General features: G+C 36.9%; 1 protein-coding gene across 3 annotated transcripts in view; it reads right to left on the bottom strand.

Annotated features, from left to right (window-relative positions):
* Positions 1 to 24820, bottom strand: part of ZNF300 (zinc finger protein 300) — a 35545-nt gene extending 10725 nt beyond the window's left edge. Inside the window, exons 1-4 of one of the 3 annotated variants that reach the window (XR_006381721.1) lie at positions 24250 to 24291; positions 3955 to 4128; positions 3414 to 3524; positions 1016 to 1055 (exon numbers count right to left, since the gene is read on the bottom strand). Coding sequence is in view for 2 of the 3 variants with exons in the window: in XM_044231230.1 (XP_044087165.1) it covers positions 16722 to 18253; positions 24250 to 24345; positions 24711 to 24744 (1662 nt within the window). In the remaining variant the exon portion in view is untranslated. Of the gene's footprint in view, positions 1 to 1015; positions 1056 to 3413; positions 3525 to 3954; positions 4129 to 16721; positions 18254 to 24228; positions 24346 to 24710 lie in introns of those variants that run through there. The other 2 variants (XM_044231230.1, XM_044231225.1) reach the window with 2 other exon arrangements.

Here is a 24820-nt window from a genome sequence, read left to right as displayed (position 1 = left end):
TGAGGTGCAGAGAGATTTTACAGGAGGACTGGGGAACAAGTTTTGAGTGCTCCGACCTCTATTAAAAGATTGTATTTGGTGAAGGAGGAGGAATTGGGGATGTTAAAGTACTCTCACTGACGACACTGAACGTGCTTGTAAATGGTACAGCCGCACCCCCGGAGGTTGTACTTGCTGAGAGGGGTGAACCGTGGACTGGTACAGTCCCCTCCGCAGAGATGCCCGGCGGGAAAGAGGAGCCGAAGTGGTGGAGGGGGTGGCTGGGGCGGGGTGGAGGACGGGAATCAATCGCAGAAACGAACTTTAAAAACGGTTGTAAGGAATCCTCTAGGGGACATTACTACTGGAGGAGGGAGGAAGAAAGGAAAACAGAGACAGGGAAGAGACTGAGGCCCCGAGCTATGGCACTGAGAAGCCGGAGGAAATCGGGGCCGCGATAGAGGGGCAAAGGGGAAGCCCGTGTGGGCGGCGATGGCAGCGTGGAAGGCAGCAGACGGGGCGCAGAGGAACCGAAGTGGGGCACTGAAGGTCACAACGCGGGAGACTCCGAGGCAGAGGGAGATTGAGACAGGCAAAGCGGAGACTGAAAAACAAGGGGAAAAAATGGAGAGGAAGCGAGCGAGGAGGCTAGATTTCAGGAAAACATCACGTGAAACAATAACGAACCTACCGTAACGGTTAGGTCTTACGCCAGGCTTTTATATATTTATAAAATATAAATGAATGTGTGTGTGTGTGTGTGTGTGTGTGTGTGTTCTCTGTGTTAACATGTTTCATGGGCTTAAATACATCCGATTTTGAATCATGGTTTTCAAAGGAGCCATTATTTTTGGTTTATGTAATTAAATGAGCAGCAATTTCACATTGAGCACTTTAATTCATGTCAAGTAAGAACAAATCTGGACTTAGGGAGTGATTTTATTCAGAAAGATGATTGCCGGGGCACCTGGGTGGCTCAGGTCTGATCTCAGGGTCCTGCATCAGGCTCTCCTCTGAGCGAGGATTCTGCTTTTCCCTCTCCCTTTCCATGCTCTCGCTCTCAAATAAATAAAATCCTAAAAAAAAAAAAAAAAAAAAAAAAAAAAAGGTTGCAATAGGGAGAACACTTCAATCTGAGAAATCTGCAAGCATCTCAAAATCAAATTGACCCCGCCCCTGGCTCTGGGTTTTTTTGTTTTTTTTTTCTTACATAGGGTTAAGACAGGTTAGTGGGAACATTGAAGAAGTGTGCATGTGGCAAAAACAGGGCACTTTAAAATGTTTCTGGCGGTCAGATTCTGAGAAAAAGCTGTTAAGGGAGGATGTTCTGCATATACATACTGCTTTGGTCTGTGTTTAAACTTAGGCAGGAGCCAAAGCTTAGATCCCCGTGGGAAGAGAGAGGCCTAACTTTTGTCAAGACAAAGAAGAGGATAAGAAGTGGGCAGCTGATTCCCTTCAATTTAAACTTCCACAGCTACGTCAATATTTATCACACGCCTGGGGCTTAAGACAGTGTAGCTCCTGTGTTAGGCACTAAGGGTAGAGTCATGATTAATTCAGAATCCTCAAGGAGTGATGCCAGTGGAAGCTGTAGATACTAGAAGGAGCCAAACCACAGAGAGCCTTGTAGGAATTGTACAAACTGCTGTTCTCCATTCCAAAGAGTGATAAGAAGCTGTCCTTAATGTATCTCATTAAACAAGAAACTGAAGGAGAAGATTCCTTCATAATGAAATAAATACAAATTAAAGCTGCAGTAAGATACTAGTTCTCATTTATTAGTTTTTTTAAAAAAAATTCTAATTCTGGAAATATATAGTGTGGTTTTTTTAAAAAAAATTCTAATTCTGGAAATATATAGTGTGGATCAGGCCATGGGAATCAGGAATTCTCACATATTATTGGTAGGACAGAAAAACGACACAGCCCCTGTATAAGTGGTTTAGCAATAGCTAGCAAAAATACATGTATTAGTTATCTGTTGCTGTGTGATCAATTACCTGAAACTTAGCAGTTTGCAACCATAAATGTTTGTTGTCACACATTTCTGTGACTCTGGGAACCGCTTAGTTGGATGGTTCAGATTTGGTCTCATGGGGTTGCACCAGGGCTGCAATTGTTTCAAGACTCAAATGGAGAAAGATATGCTTTCCGAGTCAATCAAATGACTGATGATAAGTCTCAGAATATCATTTTCCCAGCTCAGTTCCTTACTATGTGGACCTTCCTATTGGCTACTTGATTATCCTGACATGGTAGTGGTCTTCCCGCTCCTCATGACTACCTCATAATGTGATAGCTGGCTTCTACCAAGCCTAAGTGAATCAAAGGAGAGAGAAAAAGAGAGCATACATGTGCACATAAGATAGAAGCCACAGGTTTTTTTTTAAAGATATTATTTATTTATTTGACAGGGAGATAAAGAGCACAAGTAGGCAGAGCAGCAGGCAGAGGGAGAGGGAGAAACAGGCTCTGCTGAGCAGGGAGCCCAATGTGGGACTTGATCCCAGGACTCTGGAATCATGACCTGAGCCAAGGGCAGCTGATTAACCGACTAAGCCACCCAGTTGCCCAGAAGCCACAGTCTTTCTAAAACCTAAATTGGAAATGATACCTCCTTATTGCTTCTGTATTCTGTTTGCTAAAAGTGATTCAGTAAGGCCTGCCCACTGACAATCAAATGGGAATTGAGCCCCACCTCTTAAGGGGAGAACTGTCATGTTAGTGTCATAACTTTTACCCTTTGATTCAGAAACCCCACTTCCAAGAATATATTTCAAAGATGAATAAGCAAAAATAGGACAAAAAAAAGGTCAAAAGATTATTCATTACAATACTTTTTTAATATTGTAAATACTAAAATAAGCTAAAAATACTATTTTTAGTATTGCAATGAGTAATCTTTTGGCCATGTTTTTAAAAGACAAACATCTACTAACAGAGGTCTGGTTGTATAAATTACGGTATACACATAAAACATATTATTCATCAGTAAGAGAAAAATCTCATAACTATATGGAGTGAAATTTAGGATATAATGTTATGGGGAAAAATAAAAATGGTTTATTACCACTTAGTTTATTACCACTTAGTTTTATAAAATATGAAAATGAATGAATATGTATACAGTCAAGTCCCATTATTCATTATAGTCAGGTTCTATATAAGGTTGCTGCAAACAGAATTAGTGAATGCTGAAACATTGCTCCTAGGTGAAATATATAAATATATATTCACATACATATACATAAGACATGTACACACATAATACATATATATTACAGGGATTATAATCTTAAATTGCAATTTTATAAATTTTACAGCATGTACTACTTTTACAACAACCTTAAAATCAATTCATCCTGGTAGATTCTACTTTCTTTATTTTACAAAAGAGAAAATGAAGTATTCCAAAGTATTAAGTTACTTACCTGAGGTCACTCCATTTACAGGTGCCAGAGTTGAATTTACCAGAGTGGCCCCAGCGCTGGAGTTTCTAACACTATACTGCACTGCCCATGTTGTCTCCATACTCTTGAAAGCTGGAACAAGAGGAAGAACATCCCCTCAGTTCAGCCTCACATGTTAATGTGTGCATGAGGCAACTCAAATGTTTCACTGTTCTGTGCATGTCTGCTATGACTACAAAAGTACCACATTGGTCTGGGGGCTACAGGCCAATTTTAGAAATTAGATAAATTTGAAGATATGGCAAAATGAAGATCAACTGTATATATATTTACCTGAAAAATAAAAAGCAAATAATGGAAGAATAAAGGATCAAAATAGTATCTGTAAAGAGTGCTGTTACTTATCTACTAATATGTGAACTTACCTCAAAACCTAGTGGCTTAAAACAACACATTTTTTGTCTCTGTGTGTCAGGAATCTGGACATGGATTATCTGGGTCCTCTGCTTTGGGGTCTCCTATAAATCTATCATCAAGATATTGGCCTAGGCTGGGGTCTCACCTGAAGGATCAAATGAGGAAAGATCCACTTCCAAGCTCAATGACATGATTGTTGGCAGAATGCACTGTCTCAAGGATTGTTGAATGAAGGGCATTCACATCCTTGCTGGCTGTTGGATGGAAGCTACACACAGTACTTTGCCATGCGTGACTCTCCAACCTGTGACTTATAGATCTAATGAGGCAGGAGAAAGAGTCTATAAGCAAGATGGAAGTCACAGTCTTTTAAAACCTAATCACAGAAGTAACACTCACCTTATGTTGCCATATTGTGTTGGTTCAATGTTACTTATTCATATGGAGGGTAGTGCAAAGGCTGTGAATATCAGGAGGTGGGAATCATTGCCCATAAAAGATACTGCCTACCACAGGGAAGAAGAAAATAAGATAGAGGGGACAGAGATAGTACATAGTATTCTTTGAATGTACATGTTCTGTTGATTTCACTTTAGAACCTCAAAAAAATTACAACATTATGAAACAAAATTAGTTATAAAACAACCCCAAAGTTCTACTTCTGGCCAAAGTGAAGTCACAAGGATTGAACTATACTTTCACCTGAAATAATGGAAAACCCAAATAAATGTATGAAACAATGGTTTTTAAGACATTGGACATCAGGCATTTAAGGACAGTGATCCTTAAAGATGGGAAACACATGAGGTAACCCCTTTTGATTGCTCAGTTTACTGCCTTGAGAAAATTTCTAGGACACAACACAGGGAAGGGGAGCACAGGCAAAGTTCCACAGACTCTCAGAGTTGAAGAGAAAGAACCAACAGTACAGACAGACCAAGGACACTAGAGTCACAGAGTAGAAGACCAAAGAGGAGAAAGCTGTCCCCAAAAGAAAACTCCAGAGACTTCCAGAGGGTCTACTTCTCATCAGAATATTGGTCAATATATGTATATAAGGAAACTACAAAAATTTGGGAAAATAAACACATGAAACAAAAGAGGAAACAGTAACTAGATCTCACAAAAAGCCAAGATCAATGTCTTTTTCTACCAGCCAGACTGGAAAACTTCGCTATTCATGGAGCATTGGGAAGAGCACTCAAAATGTTCTGCCTCAATACTGAAAAGTAGTTAGCTCTACACTAAAATATTGCTCTGGTGCCACCTAACAAATCAGATTTGAAAGAATCAAACTGTTTCCAAGCAACAATCATAGAGAAAGTTTACAAAAAATGGGGGGGAAATGGAAATAAAAAGTAGCACCCAACATGGTAAAATTCACAATGTCTTGTGTCAAAACAATGATTATCAGACATGTAGGGATGCCTAGGTGGCTCAGTCAGTTAAGTGTCTGCTTTCAGCTCAGGTCATGATCCCAGGGTCCTGGGATTGAGTCTCACATGGGACTCCCTGCTCAGTGGGGAGCCTGCTTCTCCCTTTGCCTTGTGGCTCCCCCTTCTTGTGCTCTCTCTGACTCTCTCCCTCTGACAAATAAATAAAACCTTAAAAAATAAATCAGACATGTATAGAAATTGGAAAATAATACTCATAATTAGGAAAAATTCCAAGGAAAAGAGATCAGAAATGAAAAACATATTGCAAATATGTTAACAAGTTATTACAAGATCTTGCAGTCATTAAATGGATAATACTAAAATATTATTAACAACTTTAGCCTCATAAATCTGACCAGGTAGAAGAGATGGGCCATTTTCTCAGACACCAAAACTCAACCAAGGTGAAACAGATAATATGCATAGTCCAAATTAAAACTGACTCTTAATTAAAGACCTTACAAAAAGAAAAGACAGTTTCATTGGAGAATTCATCTAAATTTAAATAGCATTAATTTTACATAAACTCTTCCACAAAACAGAAGGGAATACAAGCCAAATCATTTTATCAGGAAATTATTACCAAAACCATACCAAGAGAGAAAACTACAGACCAATGTGTCTCATGAACTTAGGCACAAAAATCCTTAACAAAATATTAGCAAACCAAATAAAACAATCCATTAAAAGAATTATGCACTGGGGCACCTGGGTGGCTCAGTGGGTTAAGCCGCTGCCTTCGGCTCAGGTCATGATCTCAGGGTTTTGGATCGAGTCCCGCATCGGGTTCTCTGCTTGGCGGGGAGCCTGCTTCCCTCTCTCTCTCTCTGCCTGCCTCTCCGTCTACTTGTGATTTCTCTCTGTCAAATAAATAAATAAAATCTTAAAAAAAAAAAAAAGAATTATGCACTATGACAAAGTAGAATGTATTCCAGGTATGCAAAGCTGGCTCCAATTTGAAAATTAACCAACCACTGTAACCCAATTATAAACAAAATACAAAGAAAAAGTATGTAATTATATCAATCAACACAGAAAAATCATTTGACAAAAATCCACCACCATTCATGATAAACACTCAGCAAACTAGTAAGAGAGGGGAATTTCTTCAATTTGATAAAGAGCATATACAAAAAAGAAGAAAAAAAACCCCACAGCAAATAATATTTAATGGTGAAAGACTGCACATTTCCCTTCTTAGATCAGGAACAAGGCAATAGTGTTTCATCACACTACCCTAGTTTAACATAGTATTAGAAATTCTTTTTTATTTTTTAAAGATTTTTATTTATTTATTTGACAGAGAGAGATCACAAGGAGGCAGAGAGGCAGGCAGAGAGAGAGGAAGGGAAGCAGGCTCCCTGTTGAGCAGAGAGCCCGATGCGGGGCTCAATCCCAGGACCCCGGGATCATGACCTGAGCCAAAGGCAGAGGCTTAACCCACTGAGCCACCCAGGCGCCCATAGTATTGGAAATTCTACCCATTAAAATAACACAAGACAAAATTTGTAGTGATCAGAAAGAATAGAAATAAAACTGATGTGAATGATGTTGGTCCTTTATAGAAAATCTAAAGGAATGTACCAAAATTAAGCCTAAAACTTAATATGTGAGTTCAGCAAAGTTATAGGATACAAGAACATCAGTGCATAAAAATCAATCACATTTTGGGAATGCATGGGTGGCTCAGTCATTAAGTGCCTGCCTTCAGCTCAGGTCATGATCCCAGGGTCCTGGGATCAAGTCCCACACTGGGCTCCTGATCAGCAAGGAGCTGAGCTCCCTCTCTAGCTGTCTCTGTCAAATAAATAAATAAATAAAATCTTAAAAAAAATCAATCACATTTCTATTCGCTAACAATAAGCATATGGAAATAAAAACATAATATTTCGATCAGTACAAAGGGATCAAAATACTTGGTCTTGCACTTAACAAAACAAGTAAAGGATCTTTAGGAAGAAAATTACAAAATGTTGTTGAAAGAAATCAAATAAATGTAGAGATAAATTGTTTCCATTATTGAGGATTTATAAACTATAAAGAAGTTACTTCTTGGGGCGCCTGGGTGGCTCAGTGGGTTAAAGCCTCTGCCTTCGGCTCAGATCATGATCCCAGGGTCCTGGGATCCAGCCCTGCATCAGGCTCTCTGCTCAGCGGGGAGCCTGCTTCCTCCTCTTTCTCTGCCTGCTTCTCTGCCTACTTGTGATCTCTGTCTGTCAAATAAATAAATTAATTAAAGAAAATAAAAAAAAGAAGAAGTTACTTCTTCAAACAGATGTATAGGTTTAATGCAATTTCTATTAAAATCACAGCAAGTTTTTGTTGTTTGTAAACTTGGACAAAGTTATTCTAAAATTTGATGGTAAAGAACAAGCCATAGGAAACTAAGACAACCTTAACAAAATAAAGAATAAAGTGCATTCCCACAGCTTCTGTTCATCACTAGACTGGAAGTTTTAATCAGTGCAATAAAGCAAAAAGAAATGGAAGATGCCCAATTTGGAAAGGAAAAAGTAAACAATCTTTATTTATAGATGCATGATTTTTTATATAGAAAATCTGATGTATTTTACCACCACCAACAAAATGGCTACTATTAGAATTAATCAGTAAGTTTAGAAATGTTTTAGTATACTAGATCAATAAACAGTGGTACTTCCATATACTATCAACAAATGATCAGACTGAAATTTAAAACATCTAAAGAATTTCTTTTAAATAGGAAAGGCTTGGGGTAAGTCTGACAAAAATGTGAAACATCTGTACATTGAAAACAACTAAACATTGCAAATGGTAGTGAAAGAATGATGTGCTTAAATAAAAGGACGATGTACTCTTTATGTGTCAGAAGCCTCATTATTGTAAACCTCAAATTGACTTATAGATTCAGTGTAATCAATTTAAATAATGCAGCAAGCTTTTGAAAGGAAATTGACAAGATGATTCTTAAAATTCATATGAAAATGAAAAGGTCTAAGAATAGCCAAAATCCTTTACAAAAAAAAAAAAAAGAAAAGAAAACAAAACAAAACAAAAACCTATCTGAAGATCTAATATTACCTGACCTCAAGATTTATTTTATACACAGCCACAATAATCAAGACAGTGTGGTGTTGCTGTAAAGATAGAAAAATAGATAAATGAAACAAAATGGACCAGAAATAGAGCCAACTGATATAATGACAAATTTCCAACAAAGGCATTTAGGTGGGAGGAAAAAGAGTGTTTTCAACAAATAATTAGGTATCTATATTTTAAATGAAACTTTAATCTATTACTCATATCATATATAAAAAATTAACTAGAAGTGGGCCATAACCCTAAATATAAAATCTAAAACTTTATATAAAGCTCCTAGGAGAAAATGTAGGAGTAAATCTTTGGGACTTAGAATTAGGCAAAGATTTCTTAGGTAGGACAATAAGAGCATGAACCACAAAAGAAGAAATGGTAAGTTGGAAATCTGGTCTTCAAAAGATATCACTAAGAGAATGGAAAGACAAGACAAAGACTAGAGGAAAATATTTTCACATCATATATATGATAAATAACCAGCAGCTAGAATGTATAAAGGGTTCTAACAACCAAATCATTAAATACTCAGCAAAAGGGGTGCCTGGGTGAATTAGTTGGTTAAGCATCTGTCTTCAACTCAGGTCACGATCTCAGGGATTGAGATCATGGAACTGAGCTCCAAGTTGGGCTCTCTGCTCAGCAGGGAGTCTGTTTCTCCCCCTCACTCTCCCTCTGTGCTCTCTCTCTCTCACTCATTGTCTCTCTCTCAAATAAATAAAAATCTTAAAAAAAATAAATACTGAGCAAAAGATTTAAACAGACACTTTTCTAAAAATATACTAATGGCAAAAAAGAACATAGAAAGATGCTCAACATTGGTAGTCATCAGGGAAATGCTAATTAAAACCACAGTGAGATACCCCTTACACACCTACTAAAATGACCAAAATTTAAAAACTAGTATTACCAAGTGTTGGCAAGGATGTAGAGAAATGAACTCTTACAAAGAGCTGGTAGAAATGTCAAATGGTGTAACCACCTTGGAAGATAGGTAATTCCCTTTAAACATAAACCTATATGATCCAGCCATTCCATTCCTAATACCTATCCAAGAGAATAAGTATTAGGACCATGTGCATACACCACCACAGTACCCATGACATGTGTGTATATTTATATAGGAATGCTCATAGCAGCTTTATTTGTAACAAAAACTGGAAGTAACTCAAATATCTGTCATAGGCAAATGGATAAACTACCCATACAATGGGACTAATTAGCAAGAAAAAGAAATGACCTCTTGATACACAAAAAATTGGATTAAATTCAAAACAATATGCTGAAGAAAACAGTAAACAAGAATTTACATATTATTATTGTATTTATATCAAAATGTAGGACATGCAGAAGAATATATAGTGGGAGAAAGCAGACCAGTGGTCGCCTGGGGACAGGGTAAAGAGCAGGTGAAAGAAGACTAATTCCCAAGCGGCATGAAGACGCCTTTAGGGATGGACATGTTGGTCTTGATTGTGGTGATGATTTCACTGGTGTATACATAAGCCAAAAGCTTCCAAATTATGTACTTTAAATATATGCAGTTTATTGTGTCTACTATATCTCAATAAATTTACTTAAAAAAAAAACTTCACCATGCTTAAAATGCCCTACATTTATCTGCTCCTTCATCATTTTTTTTTTGACAATAAAAATAACTCTTCCCCTAATTCATTCCCCTTCAGACAGTCTGTTCTTCCCCAGCTTCCACCTTAAGGCTTTAGAGATGCTCTTCTTACTAGTATAGACTTACCACTATTCTCACCACTTGCCATAGTAAATAAGAGTTAGATTATCTTCCCAAAACAAAAACACCTTTCTCTTTTGGTCTTTCTTAATCCCAGCTTAGCTGCACCTTATAAACGTCCTAAAGTAGGAAATTTTGGAATATTAGTCCACACAGACTAAGTCAGTAAAACTGTTCATTCATTCTATCATTTAGTCCCTCAACTAATATTTAGTGAACATTATGTACTATGCATTCTTCTAGTGCTTGAGCCATATAATTATAATAATGCAGCTAAATATTCCAGCCCTAATTGTGCTTAAATGCTACCAAAGTGGACTGAGAGTAAACAAAACAAATTATATGACAACGGTGACATTAAAAAAGTGAAATAAAGCAAGGCGATAAGTAGTAGGCCTTGGGGGAGTGTTGTGTTACATACGGAGGTCTGCTAGTCCTAGAGAAATCTGTTCTAATCAGTCATCTAAGAACACAGAATCATAATAAACTGCAATTCTACAGTGATAAAATTATATAATGAAAGTTATGAGAGCCTGCTCAAGGCTACCAGAAGAAAGAAAATCAATAATAAAGACTGGAGCAGATATAAACAACATACATGATAAAAATAATGAAAATCAATGAATCCAAGAATTGGTTCTTCAAAAAGCTCAACAAAATTGATAAACTTTAAGCTAGACTGACTTAGAAAAGAAGAGAAAAGATTCAAATAAAATCAGAAATTTTAAAAAGGTGATATAAGTGATTTTACAGAAATAAAAAAGATTATGAGAGTCCTATGAACAAATGTACACCAAAAACCTGGATAATCTAAATGAAATGGACAAATTCTTACAAATCCAAAACTAACCACTGCTGAATGAAAGAGAAGTAGAAAATCTGAATAGAACTAAAACTAGTAAGGAGATTGAATTAGTAATCAAAAACCTCTAAACAAATAACACTAACTATAACTACTGCTGGCACTGCTTCCCCCGCATCAGAGGTCAAAGAGAGATATACATCATACCTCACTTGTCTTAAAGAATTTGAATCCCAAAGAAAAGCAAGATCTAAAAAATCAAAACAGTCTAGAAGATCAATGCAGGGGGTGACACTGAAGAGGCTGAAAAACATTAAGAAGTTGTTCTACCAGAACCAGAGAATAAGAATGAAGAAAAACAGGATAAAGAGAATCAAGGAGAAAAGGAGTCAGGAAGGTCCAGAGAAGATGAATGTAAACAACGGTACTTCTGAACATATGAGGAGACTTATGCATTACAGACCAGATTGAACTTCAAGTTCAACCATTCTGTCCTCTTCACAGTCTACCATGAACAGCTCACTCTGTGCTTCAAGTCTCTAAACAGGCCAAACAGTCCCGTAGGTGTAACTTCTGTTTACTCCAGAGTATTAATAAAGGAAAACTGAAAGAGAGGGAGGAAAAAAAAAAAAAAAGGAAAAAGGAGAAAATAAATTACAACCTAAATCATTCACAGAATAATGGCAACAGGAGAAATAAGATCTATGGAAGCCTCATATTGGACATAAGACAGCAATGAAAATGAACAAGAACAATAATCATATAGAAAAGGGATCCAAATTTTAAAAACTGAGATTTCATTTCTAGATTAGAAACCCTCACATCATCAGCTAGGTGATCAGTATGATGCCTTGCTGGGATGCTTTGGAGCAGACAGTTTCTCAAAAGAAAGAAAATCTTAGAGTAGCAGGTTAAAAAAGGATTGGTTCCAGACTATAAGAACCCTTTTCGGGATGCCTGGGTGGCACAGTGGGTTAAAGCCTCTGCCTTTGGCTTGGGTCAGAGTTCTGGGATCAAGCCCTGCGTCGGGCTCTCTGCTCAGCGGGAACCCTGCTTCCTCCTCTTTCTCTGCCTGTTTCTCTGCCTACTTGTAATCTCTGTCTGTCAAATGAATAAATAAAATCTTAAAAAAAAAAAGAACCTTTGTGAACAAATTATAGCTGAAAAGAAAAAGCTTAAAACATAGTTACATGAGGCAAATATGGAATTTTGGATAGGATCAACGTGAAAAGATATTCCAAGCAAATGGAAACCAAAAGTGATCAAAGATAGCTATACTTATATCAGACAAAATATACTTTTCAGTTAAAAACTGTAACAGAGCAAAAAAAAAACCCCATTATGTATTGATAAAGGGGTCAAGTCTTAAAGAGTATATAACAATTATAAAAATATATATATACACCCAATGCCAGAGCACTCAAATGTATTAAGCAAATACTAACAGGTCTGAAATACAATCATAGCAGCAGACTTTGGTGCCCTATATACAACAACGGATTGATCAGGAAGACAGAAAATCAATAAGGAAACACTACACTTTAGATCCATTGGACCTAGCAGACATATGCAAAACATTGCATTCCACAGCAGCAAAATACACACTCTTCTCAAGGGCACACAGAACATTCTCTAGCATAAATCATATGGTAGGTCACAAACAAGTCTGAGCAAATTTAAGAACACTGAAATCATACCAAGTATGTTTTCTGACCACAACGGTATGAAACTAGAAATAACAAAGAAAACTGAAGTCTCACAAATATGTGGAAATTTAACACATACCTGAACAACCAAGATATTTTAAAAGTATCTTGAAAACAAAGGAAAATGGAAACACAACTTACCAAACCTTACTGGACGTAGCAAAAGCAGTTCTAAGCAGGTAGTTTACAGTGACAAATGCCTACACTAAGAAACAAAGATCTCAAATAAACAACAAAATTTACACCTCAAAGCCATAGAAAAAGAAAAAAAATTAAGCCAAAAGTTAGCAGAAGGAAGGAAATAATAAAGATCAGAGTAGAAATAAATGAAATGGAGACCAGAAAAACAACAGGAAAGGTCAATGAAACTAAAAAGCTGGTTTTTTTTTTTTTTAAAAAAAAAGATGAGCAAAATTAACACACCATCAGTCACACTAAGAAAAAACGAGAGAGGAATCAAGTAAAATTATAAATGAAAGAGGAGATATTACAACTGATACCATATAAGTACAATGATCATAACGTTACTTAGAACAATTATGCTAACAAACTGGATAACTGAGAAGAAATAAATTCCGAGAAACATACAACATATGAGACTGAATCATTCATAGAAAATCTTAACAGAACAATAATGAGTAAGAGACTGAATCAGTAATCAAAAACATCTCAACAAAGAAAAGCCCAGGATCAATTGCACTACTGGGTATTTACCCTAAAGATTCAAACGTAGTGATCCAAAGGGGCACGTGCACCCGAATGTTTATAGCAGTAATGTCCACAATAGCCAAACTATGGAAAGAACCTAGATGTCCATCAACAGATGAATGGATAAAGAAGATGTGGTATATATACACAATGGAATACTAATACTATGCAGCCATCAAAAGAAATGAAATCTTGCCATTTGCGACAACATGGATGGAACTAGAGCGTATCATGCTTAGCGAAATAAGTCAAGCGGAGAAAGACAACTACCATATGATCTCCCTGATATGAGGAAGTGGTGATGCAACATGGGGGCTTAAGTGGGTAGGAGAAGAATAAATGAAACAAAATGGGATTGGGAGGGAGACAAACCATAAGTGACAAACTGAGGGTTGCTGGGGGGAGGGGGGTTGGGAGAAGGGGGGTGGGGTTATGGACATTGGGGAGGGTATGTGCTTTGGTGAGTGCTGTGAAGTGTGTAAACCTGGCGATTCACAGACCTGTACCCCTGGGGATAAAAATATATGTTTATAAAAAATAAAAAAATTAAAAACAAAAAAAAAAACAAGAAGAAAAGCCCAGGATCAGATAGTTTGATTGGTGAATTCCACCAAGTATTTAAAGAATTAACAACAATCCTACTTAAACTCCAAAAATACTGAAGAAGGGAACACTCCCAAACTCATTTTACAAGGCCAGCATTACTTTGACACCAAAGCCAGATAAGGGCACTACAACAAAAGTCCAACATTATTGATAAATATAAATGCAAAATTCTCAACAAAATGCAAGCACACAGAATTCAACAGCACGTTTAAAGGGTCATACACCATGACCACCTGGGATGCAAGGATGTTTCAACATATACAAATTAATAGGAGTAATTCACCATATTAACAGAATAAAGGATAAAAAATCATCTCAACACATTGCAGAAAAATCAAGTATCAAAAATTCAACATCCTTTCATGATAAAAGTTCTCAACAAACTAGTCACAGAAAGAACGTACCTCCACACAATGAAGGCAACATATGGCACGCTCGCAGCTAACATCATAATCAGTGGTGAAGAAAGCTCTTCCTCTAAGATCGAGAACAATACAATGATGCCCATTCTTGCCCCTTCTCTTCAACATTGTACTGGAAATACATGTTTCTAGACATGATGTAATTTCCGTGCTACTCTAACTGATAGCTTTACATTTTCATTTTATATCTATTGCATAAACTTTATTTTTAGAAACATTGCTACTTTCTATTTCTTTATTTTTTATTTTTTCAGCGTAACAATATTCATTATTTTTGCATCACACCCAGTGCTCCATGCAATCCGTGCCCTCTCCAATACCCACCACCTGGATCCCCCAACCTCCCACCTCCCGCCCCTTCAAAACCCTTTCTATCTCTAATAATTAACCTATACATTTTCATCTCTATGCATATAAATTTTATCAACAAATAATGTGTTTTATTGTTTTCCAATCATTATACCAACTTTTTTTCTTGCCTGTTTTCCCTGACTAGGTCTTTCAATGCAATGTTGAATAAAACTGGTGAGAATGGACATTATCTTTTTTCCAGACTATAAAGGGAAATTTTCCTATACACCAGTAGGTATTAAATTTTGCTATATTTTATGGCAATATATAGTACATATTATATCATATCAGATCAGTGAGCTTCGCTGGAAGGTGAAAAGGCAAAATGGGAGGCCCATGAGAAGATAAGAACTCTTGAATTTTTATTTTCCTCACACAATTTCCATAACTGTTACTATATTATCATTTCCTTCTCACAACATTTCTGTATGTTCCTGAGACCCTGATTTTCCCATGCCATCAAGACCTCTCAAAGCAGATAGATCACTCCATGGTACATGCCTGAATGTTTTATTTCCCAGGTCCAAATGGCCAATCATATCCAATATCAATCACTGTTATTTATAATGACACAGAGAATTTTCTCACACATATTCACACATCTTTATAAGCATGCCATGTCCTCTGCAGAGGTTCCCATACAGAGTCTTAAACTTCTCATAGTAAACACTGGGGCCCTGCAGAGAAAGAGCAGCTAAGCAGGACATATGAAGGAATCAAGTAGGAACTTTCTTGCAGAAATCATATTTAGCCACACAGGTCACTACATCCTTGCTACATAGGACTTCTCCTCATCAAGATGCTTTCCTAAAGATTCTTATGAGAGAAGAGTTGGGCCTACAACAAAGAATAGAGAAACATTTTAGGGATAGCAGGTGGGATTTTTATGTCCTGATTCATACCTGCCCATGTAGGCTACCCCAGGCATGTCTTCCACATTCCCTGTGGATTTTTCCCTGAGGGCCATTCAATTCTTAGGAAAAAGAACGGATGCTTCTGGGAAAGGGTAAAACAGGATCTGTGATGGTATCACACAGGGTCTTTATGTGCAAACACCATAACTTACATGTATTTGCAAAATAAAATAAAAAGTGAGGTCTCTACAACAGTATGAGTTAGGCCACCAGACACAAGAGCAGTGTTAATGGAAAAAAGACAGAAAAAGAAATCAGGGGAATCAAAAACACAGTGTCTGGAATGCAAATCAGATTTAAAGGTATACACCTGAGTATTAGCAACTTCCTGCAAAAGAACAGAGAGGGAAGACGAAGGGACAAATATAAATTAAAACGTGTTCTCTGCCAGAATTTTATACATAGATGAGGGAACAGATACTGCGGATGAAAAAAGGTTTCCCTGAAGTTACATAATCGATGAGTAGTGGAATAAGCATTAAAACTAGTGACCGTCTATGTCTTTCCAACACGCCAAGCTCCTAGACAGGAAGAGTAAAAGAGAGAAATAGCAAGAAATGTCAATTACAAGATCCTGGGTCCATCCACAGACACAGATCAACTTAGATTCTTGAAATGAAACAAACAACCAAACAAAGAGATGACGTATATTGGACCTTATCAACCCAACTTTCCATCCATCTACAAGAATAATTTTATAGGTACCTTTAGGAATGACAATCAAATCCTTCCCCCAGGCTCAGTTTCAAGGTCATGGCATCTTTTGACTCAAGCTTTCTTTATGTCCTCTATGGGGAATTACTGCACAGCCATAATTATGCTAAGTTAACATTAACAATATTATCATATATCCAATTCTTATTATATAACATAAATACATAACTTCAAAATAAACTATATATGTAACTTTTGATATTAATCATTCAGTTCACAAGTTCAAAGTCTTACATGTCATAGTGAAAATATCCATTATTTATATAACAGAGATGTCTGTATTATTGCTGATAAAAAAATTAAATACATTAGGAACTTCATCAGTAAATATGCTCCCAAACTCATTGAAATCCATGGATTTTGTGTCATTTTTAAGGCTTGAGAAAATACTGACGAAGACATTTTCTGTGCTTAATACATTCTTATGATTTTACCACTGTATGAATTCTCTGGTGTACAGTGAGTTGTGACTTCTGGATGAACGCTTTACCACAGATAGTACACTGATAGGGTTTCTCCCCAGTATGAATTCTCTGATGTACAACAAGGTCTGACTTCTGGGAAAAGGCCTTTCCACACTCAGCACACACGTAAGGTTTCTCTCCTGTATGAATGCGCTGATGCCCCGGGAGGTGGGACTTCTGAGAGAAGGCTTTCCCACATTCACTGCATATATAAGGTTTTTCTCCTGTGTGAATTCTCTGATGTCCAATGAGATGTGACTGCTGACAGAAAGCTTTTCCACACTCACTGCATTTGTAGGGTTTCTCTCCAGTATGTGTTCTCTGGTGTATGATGAGCTGTGATTTCCGGGAAAAGGTCTTCCCACATTCAGTACATTCATAAGGTTTCTCCCCAGTATGAATTATCTGATGTATAATGAGTTCTGACTTTCTGCTGAAGGCTTCCTCACATTGAGCACATTTGTAGGGTTTCTCCCCAGTGTGAATTCTTTTATGTATAATGAGGTGGGACTTCTCACAGAAGGCTTTCCCACATTCAGTACATTCATATGGCTTCTCTCCAGTATGAGCTCTATGATGTATAATCAGCTGTGACTTCTGGGAGAAGGCTTTCCCACATTGATTACATTCATAAGGTTTCTCTCCAGTGTGAATTCTCTGATGTATAATAAGGGGGGATTTCTGGGAGAAAGCTTTCCCACAGTCATTACATTCATATGGTTTTTCCCCAGAATGAACTCTCTGATGTATAATGAGGGATGATTTTTGAGAGAAAGCTTTTCCACATTCAGAGCATTCATAAGGTTTCTCCCCAGTATGAGTTCTCTGATGTACAATAAGATGTGACTTCTCACTGAAGGCTTTCCCACATGCACCACAATCATATGGTTTCTCTCCAGTATGAATTCTTTGATGTATTATGAGTTGTGACTTTTTTAGAAAAGATTTTCCACATTCAATGCATACACAGGTCTTCTCTCCAGTTTCAACATTCATATATTGAATAAGAGATTGTTTATTGCTGATAATCTTTCCATATTGATGATCTTCACAGTGTTTCACTCCATTATGAACTTTTTCATGCTTAGAATAGGAAGAAATAGGTGTACTCCCACACCCAAAATTCTCATCAGTGTTTTTTGTTGCATAACCCCTATTACAACTGAGTAAGTTTACATTAGGTTCCAAGCTCTTTTCAAATGAGTCAGGGTCATACAGTCCTTGTCTTGAAGCATCTAGGTCTGCGTAGTCATGAAATATTTTCCCTAACATCTTATATGAATAGCCTGACTCTTCAGAACCTGTTTTGTTTTTGATGACCATGACTTGCCTGAGAAGTCTGTCTTGATTTCCCGCATCTCTCTCCAGCTGGTTATCACCCTGCCAGACCTTAAAAATGGAGTACAATGAATGCTCCCTTGTCACACTTGCCAATATCTCCTTATGGAAGGAAACACCTCCAGATATATCCAACTGAGGATTTTCAAGTCTAGTCTCCCTCTCTGAAAGAATAAAAAAAAATTAAACAGATAAAAAGATTTAGTAGAGGACAAAAGATGTAAAAACAAATGGATGATATATGATGGTCCAGGAGACAGAGAACTGGGATGGCAATAGGCCATTTGAAAATGTAAATTTATCACTAGTAATTAAAGATGGACTTTACTTCCAGTAGTGATGGCTGAGGTAGTTGAAGAATTCTGCTCCCAAAAAAACCAAGTACAAAAACAAATAAAAAAACAACTAATTTAGGGCACTGAAAAACTATTAACAGGAGGTAATAAGCTGAAAAATGCTTACTCACCAGAAACTTCTACTTCATTATGTAAGAATGGGGAGCTAGCATTCTTTCTCAGGGTTTTCCCATCTCCCATCCCTAGTTTATGGGGGATTAAAAGATAACACAAATCCACAGGATACAACTTAATGCTATTAATAAGAATAGCAAGAAATTTAACAGGAATTTGGAAGCAAAAGAGTCATAAAAGGTTGAGATAACACCATCTATATACCTCCACCTGACCACTAAAAGATCTGTAAAAAGATATTCTAGAGAGCCCAACAGTGATTGAAAATTTGGAGAGTCTTGCAAACTTGCTATACTTGTAAAGTGTTCTGAAACATGCACTGCTCGGGCAGCAAACAGTGAAAGTCATGCTTGTGTTTGATGTCTCATACAACCTCTACCCAAATCACTAGCTTACCTCTACCTTATCCAAAGGTGGAGGGGAGTCTCTTAGACAGCCAGACTTAAACAAACAAACAGGAACTAAAGAGAGCCATCAGCAATGACACTCTATAGGACAAACAGATTTCAGTTTAAGCCTAAGCAAGTTAAATGCCTCTAAGACAAAACAGAAACCCTTAGAAGGATCAGAAGAATCTACACTACAACATATTATCTACTATGTAGCATTTTCAACCAAAAATTACTAGACATATAAAGAAACAGAAAACTGATCTAAATTAAGGAATAAAATCAGTCAATAGAAAATGACTCTATGTGGGTACAAATGCTATATTTTGTAAATAAAGATCCCAAAGAAGCTATTATAAACATATTAAAGAACTTAAAGGAAAAGATTGCTAGGCAATGAGTGAACAAATATGTAATTTTAAAAGAGGAAAAAAGCATATAAAGGAACTAGTTTGACTATAAAGAGGCAGGAAGAGGAAATTTTGATTATTAGAACTCTTTGGTATCATGATTGTGGTAGTAGTTAACTTACTCTATATCCAATATTTATTTTGTGTAAGTTAAACATAAAAGAACCAAATGAAAATTTTAAAGCTGAAATTAAAATTTCATCAGATGGGCTTATTGGATTTAAGAAAGCAGAAAGCAAAAAAAGAGAACTACAGGCGAATATCTCTGGTGAACATAGATGAGAAAATCCTCAACAAAATATTAGCAAACAGAATCCAACAATACATTAAAAAATTTATTCACTATGATCAAGTAGGATTTATTCCATATTCAAGATGATTTAATATTTGCCAAAAAGTTAATTGATATGTCACATCAGTAAGAAAAAGGATAAAGCCAAGTGATCATTTCAATAGATATATAAAAAGCATTTGACAAAGTATAACATACATTCATGATAAAAACCTTCAAAAAATTAGGTGTAGAGGGCACATACCCCAACATAATAAAGTCTATATATGAAAAACCCACAGCTAACATTATGCTCAATGAGCAAAAGCTCTCAGGTCAGGAACAAGACAAGGATGCCCGCTTTTATTCCATAGTACTGGAAGTCCTAGCCACAGCAATCAGACAAGAAGAAATAAAAGGCATCCAAACTGGTAAGGAAGAAGTAAGACCTCCACTATTTGCAAATGACATGATACCACATTTAGAAAACCCTAAAGATGCCACCAAAAAACTGCTGGAACTGATAAATTAATTCAGCAAGGTCACAGAATACAACATCAGAATACAACATCAATTTATTACATACAGAAATTTATTACATTTCTGTATATTAATAATGAAGCAGCTAAAAGAAAAATTAACAATCTCATTTACAACTGTACCAAAAATAATAAAATACCTAGGAATAAACTTAACCAAAGAGGTAAAAGACCTGTATTCTGAAAACTATAAAACACTGATGAAAGAAATTATAAATAACACAAATAGAAAGACATTCCATGTTCATTGATTGGAAGAACAAATATTGTTAAAATGTCTATATTACCCAAAGCCATCCACTCATTTAAGGCAATCCCTACGAAAATGCCAACAGCATTTTTCACAGAACTAGAACAAATAATCCTAAAATTTGTATGGAACCACAAAAGATCCAGAATAGCCAAAGCAATCTTGAAAAAGAAAAACAAAACTAGAGGCATCACAATTCCAGACTTCAAGTTATACTACAAAACTGCAGTAATCAAAACAATATGGTCCTGGCACAAAAACAGACACATGGATCAATAGAACAGAATAGGGAGCTCAGATATAAACCCACAATTCTATGGTCAATTAATCTTCAACAAAAGAGGCAAGAATATGAAATGGGAAAGACATCATTCCAACAAATGGTGTTGGGAAAACTGGACACCTATATGCAAAAGAATGAAAAAGGACCACTTTCTTACACCTTACGCAAAAGCAAACTCAAAATGGATTAAGGACCTAAATGGGAACTGAAACCATAAAAATCCTAAAAGAGAGTATAGGGAATAATTTCTCTGACATCAGCCTTAACAACATCTTTTTAGATGTGTCTCTTGAGGCAAGGCAATCAAAAAGCAAAAATAAACTATTGGGACTGCATCAAAATAAAAAGCTTTTGCACAGCAAAGAAAACCAGCAAAACTAAAAGACCACCTTGGAATGGGAGAAGATATTTGCAAATGACACACCTGGTAGATGGCTAGTATCCAAAATATATAAGGAACTTATACAACTCAATACCCAAAAACCAAATAATATAATTAAAAATGGGCAGAAGACATGAACAGATATATCTCCAAAGAAGACATCCAGATGGCCAATAAACACAGAAAACATGCTCAACATCACTCATCATCAGGGAAATGCAAATCAAAACCAAAATGAGATAGCACCTCACACATATCACAATGGCTAAAATCAAAAGCTCAAGAAACAAGTGTTGGTGAGGATGTGAAGAAAAGAGAGCACTTGCGCACTGTTGGTGGGAATGCAAACTGGTGCAGCCACTGTGGAAGTCAGTATGGAGGTTCCTCAAAAAATTAAAAAACATAGTATTCCATTGTGTATATATACCACATCTTATATGAAGGAGTGGTGATGCAACATGGGGGCTTAAGTGGGTAGGAGAAGAATCCATGAAACAAGATGGGATAGGGAGGGAGACAAACCATAAGTGACTTTTAATCTCACGAAACAAACTGTGGGTTGCTGGGGGGAGGGGGGTTGGGAGAAGGGGGGTAGGGTTATGGACATTGGGGAGGGTATGTGCTTTTGGGTAAATTGGAAGGGGAGATGAACCATGAGAGACTATGGACTCTGAAAAACAATCTGAGGGGTTTGCAGTGGTGGGGGGGATGGGAGGTTGGGGTACCAGGTGGTGGGTATTATAGAGGGCACAGCTTGCATGGAGCACTGGGTGTGGTGAAAAAATAATGAATAGTGTTTTTCTGAAAATAAATATATTGGAAAAAAAAAAGAATTAGAGAAGACACAAAAAAAAATATTAAAAAACAGAACTACCCTACGATCCAGTAATCATATTACTGGGTATTTACCCCCAAAATACAAAAATGCTAACTCAAAGGGATATACACACCCCTATGTTTATTGCAGCATTATTTACAATAGCCGAATTATGGAAGTGTCCATCAACGGATGAATGGATAAAGATGTGGTATACATATACACATATATTATTCGGCCATCAGAATATTGAATTCTTAGGAATTTTATCATTCAACCATAAGAAAGAACGAAATCTTGCCATTTGCAACAACATGGATGGATCTAGAGAGTAGAATACTAAATGAAATAAGCCAGTCAGAGAAATACCATTTGATTTCACTCCTATGTAGAATTTAAGAAACAAAACAAATGAACAAAGGAGGAAACTAACAAAAAAGAGACAAACCAAAAAACAGACTCAACTACAGAGAACAAACAGAGGGGAGGTAGGTGAGGGGTTAGGTGAGGGGATGGGTGACATAGGTGAAGGGGATTAAGAGCTCACTTATCTGGATGAGGACTGAGAAATATACGGAATTGCTGAACTGCTATACTGTACACCTGAAACTAATACAACACTGTATTTACATATAGTGGTATTAAAGAAAATAAATTAAAACTCATGTCATAATCAAAATCAAAATCAATCAATAGTGCTGGAACACATGGACTGCCAAGGCAAAAGAAGGGAGTTGGACACTTACTTCATACCATGTGCAAAAATTAACTCAAAGACCTAAATGTAAGAGCACTGACAGTATAAAACTTCTCGAAAAAAAACTTGGGGTAAATCTTCATGACCTTGGATTTGGCAACAGATTCTTGGATACGATACCAAAGCACAGGCAACAAAAGAAAAATAGAAAAACCGGACTTTCTGGAGTTCCATGTAAGTTCTGCGTAAGAATTTTACCTCTATAAAGAACTCTTACAATTCTATAATAAAAAGACAAATAATTCAAAATAGACAAAGTCTCTCAACAGACTATTTTCTGAACAAGATACATAATGGCCAACAAGCAGATAAAAATACACTCAACATAATTAGTCATTACAGATGATTTTAGTTAAACCCAGAGTTCCCATATGACCCAGCAGTTCCACTTCTACCAAAGAAGAAGTAAAACATACACCTACATGAGAATTTGCACATGAATGTTTATAGCAGCATTATTCATGTTGCCAAAAGGTGGACACAAGCCAAATATCCATTAACTGATGAACGGATAACTAAATGTCGTGTATCCACACAACGGAGTATTATTCAGCCAAAAAAGAAACGAACTACAGATACATACTATATAACGTGATAACCCTCAGAAACAGCATGCTAACTGAAAGAAGCCAGTCACAAAAGATCACATATTGTACAATTTCGTTTAAATAAAATATCAAGAGTAGGTAAATCAATAGTGAAAGCAGATTAGTGGCCGCTTAGGGCTGGAGATGCGGAGCAGGGGCGTGATAGCAGAAGGGTACAGGATTTCTTTCGTAGGCGATAAAGTGTTTTAAAATTGACTGCAGCAATCGTTTCACATATCTGCGAATATGACAAAACCACTATATTGTTAACTTTGAATGGGTGAATTATAAGGCATGTGAGTTAAATCTCAAAGTTGTATAAATAAAATAGTAGAAAATACAGAGTACAGCTACAGTATGGACTTTAACTGTCCATATTCGCACTGTGTATCCATGCTTATATCCCTTTATTCCCTGAATAAATAGTTTTTATTGAAGGCAAGCCTAGCAAATTTCTGCAGAAAAGCCACAATGATTCCTAACTCCAAGAATTTGTACACACCCATTGCCTGAGCTTGCCTTCACCCTCCTCTTGCCCAACCCACACTTCAAATATACTTCAGAGTAGCTGGTTCTTGTTTGGAAAACATGCCTTCTTAAGTTATGCCACATTTCTTTAGATTATAATTTTCAGGGAACTCCTAAGACATTAATTATATTGGTGGTACGATTTTATGCAGCCATGAACTCTGATGTCTTGTCTTTCCATGTACAACCTGTGGTCCTGAAAAGCATCTGACTTCTATTGCCTTTGAATTTCTTCCAGAAAGCCACTAAAGATATAATTGTTGAGTGAATCAGAGAGAAATTTTTCTTCTCTTTATGGCTCACTATTACTTAATTAACAAATTGTTGAATACTTACTACATACTCAGCACAGGAGCAAGAAGGAACAGGAGCGGCCAATCTGGTTGGAAGCATAAATCTCAGCCACCCGCCAATTAAAATCAAAAACAAAGAAACTGAGATTTCACTTCCCTTGACTCCCATCTGCCAGCTTTTTACCTGGATAGATCCAACTTGGTATATCTCTTTTTACAATCCATGGCTCTTGTCCTTGTTCCAACTTGGAGATGACATCTGGTTTGGACATTGGATGCCCTATTATGGAGAAATCAGAGAGGAACTCGGTTGGCTACACTGAAGAAAAAAAAAGAAAGGTTTCTAGGCACCTGGGTGGCTCAGTCAGTCAAAGTGTCCAACTCTTGATCTCAGCTCAGTTCAGCTCTTGATCTCAGGGTCCTGAGTTAAGCCCTACATTTAAAAACAAAAAAGTGCTATTTTAGGAGCCCCACAGTGAAGCTGTCCAGCTGGCTCTCAGCACAGCACTGACCTTCTGCTGGAGAGAAAAAAAGAGAGCACAAAGTCAGTCATTACCTATGCCAGGAACCCACCCAACTTGATCAAAGGAGAAGAGAGAGGCACTGGATTGGGAATTGTTGTGATATGAGGGAAGCCATCCTTACCCAATGAGACCAGGTGGCTGAAGTTCTCCAGCATCACATCTCTGTACAGGGTCTTCTGAGCGCGGTCCAGTTGCTGCCACTCCTCCTTGGTGAAAGCTATAGCCACATCC

Source organism: Neovison vison, chromosome 1 (assembly GCF_020171115.1).
Source record: "Neovison vison isolate M4711 chromosome 1, ASM_NN_V1, whole genome shotgun sequence".
NCBI classification, from domain to species: domain Eukaryota; kingdom Metazoa; phylum Chordata; class Mammalia; order Carnivora; family Mustelidae; genus Neogale; species Neogale vison.
This window is presented reverse-complemented; position numbering and strand designations above follow the sequence as displayed.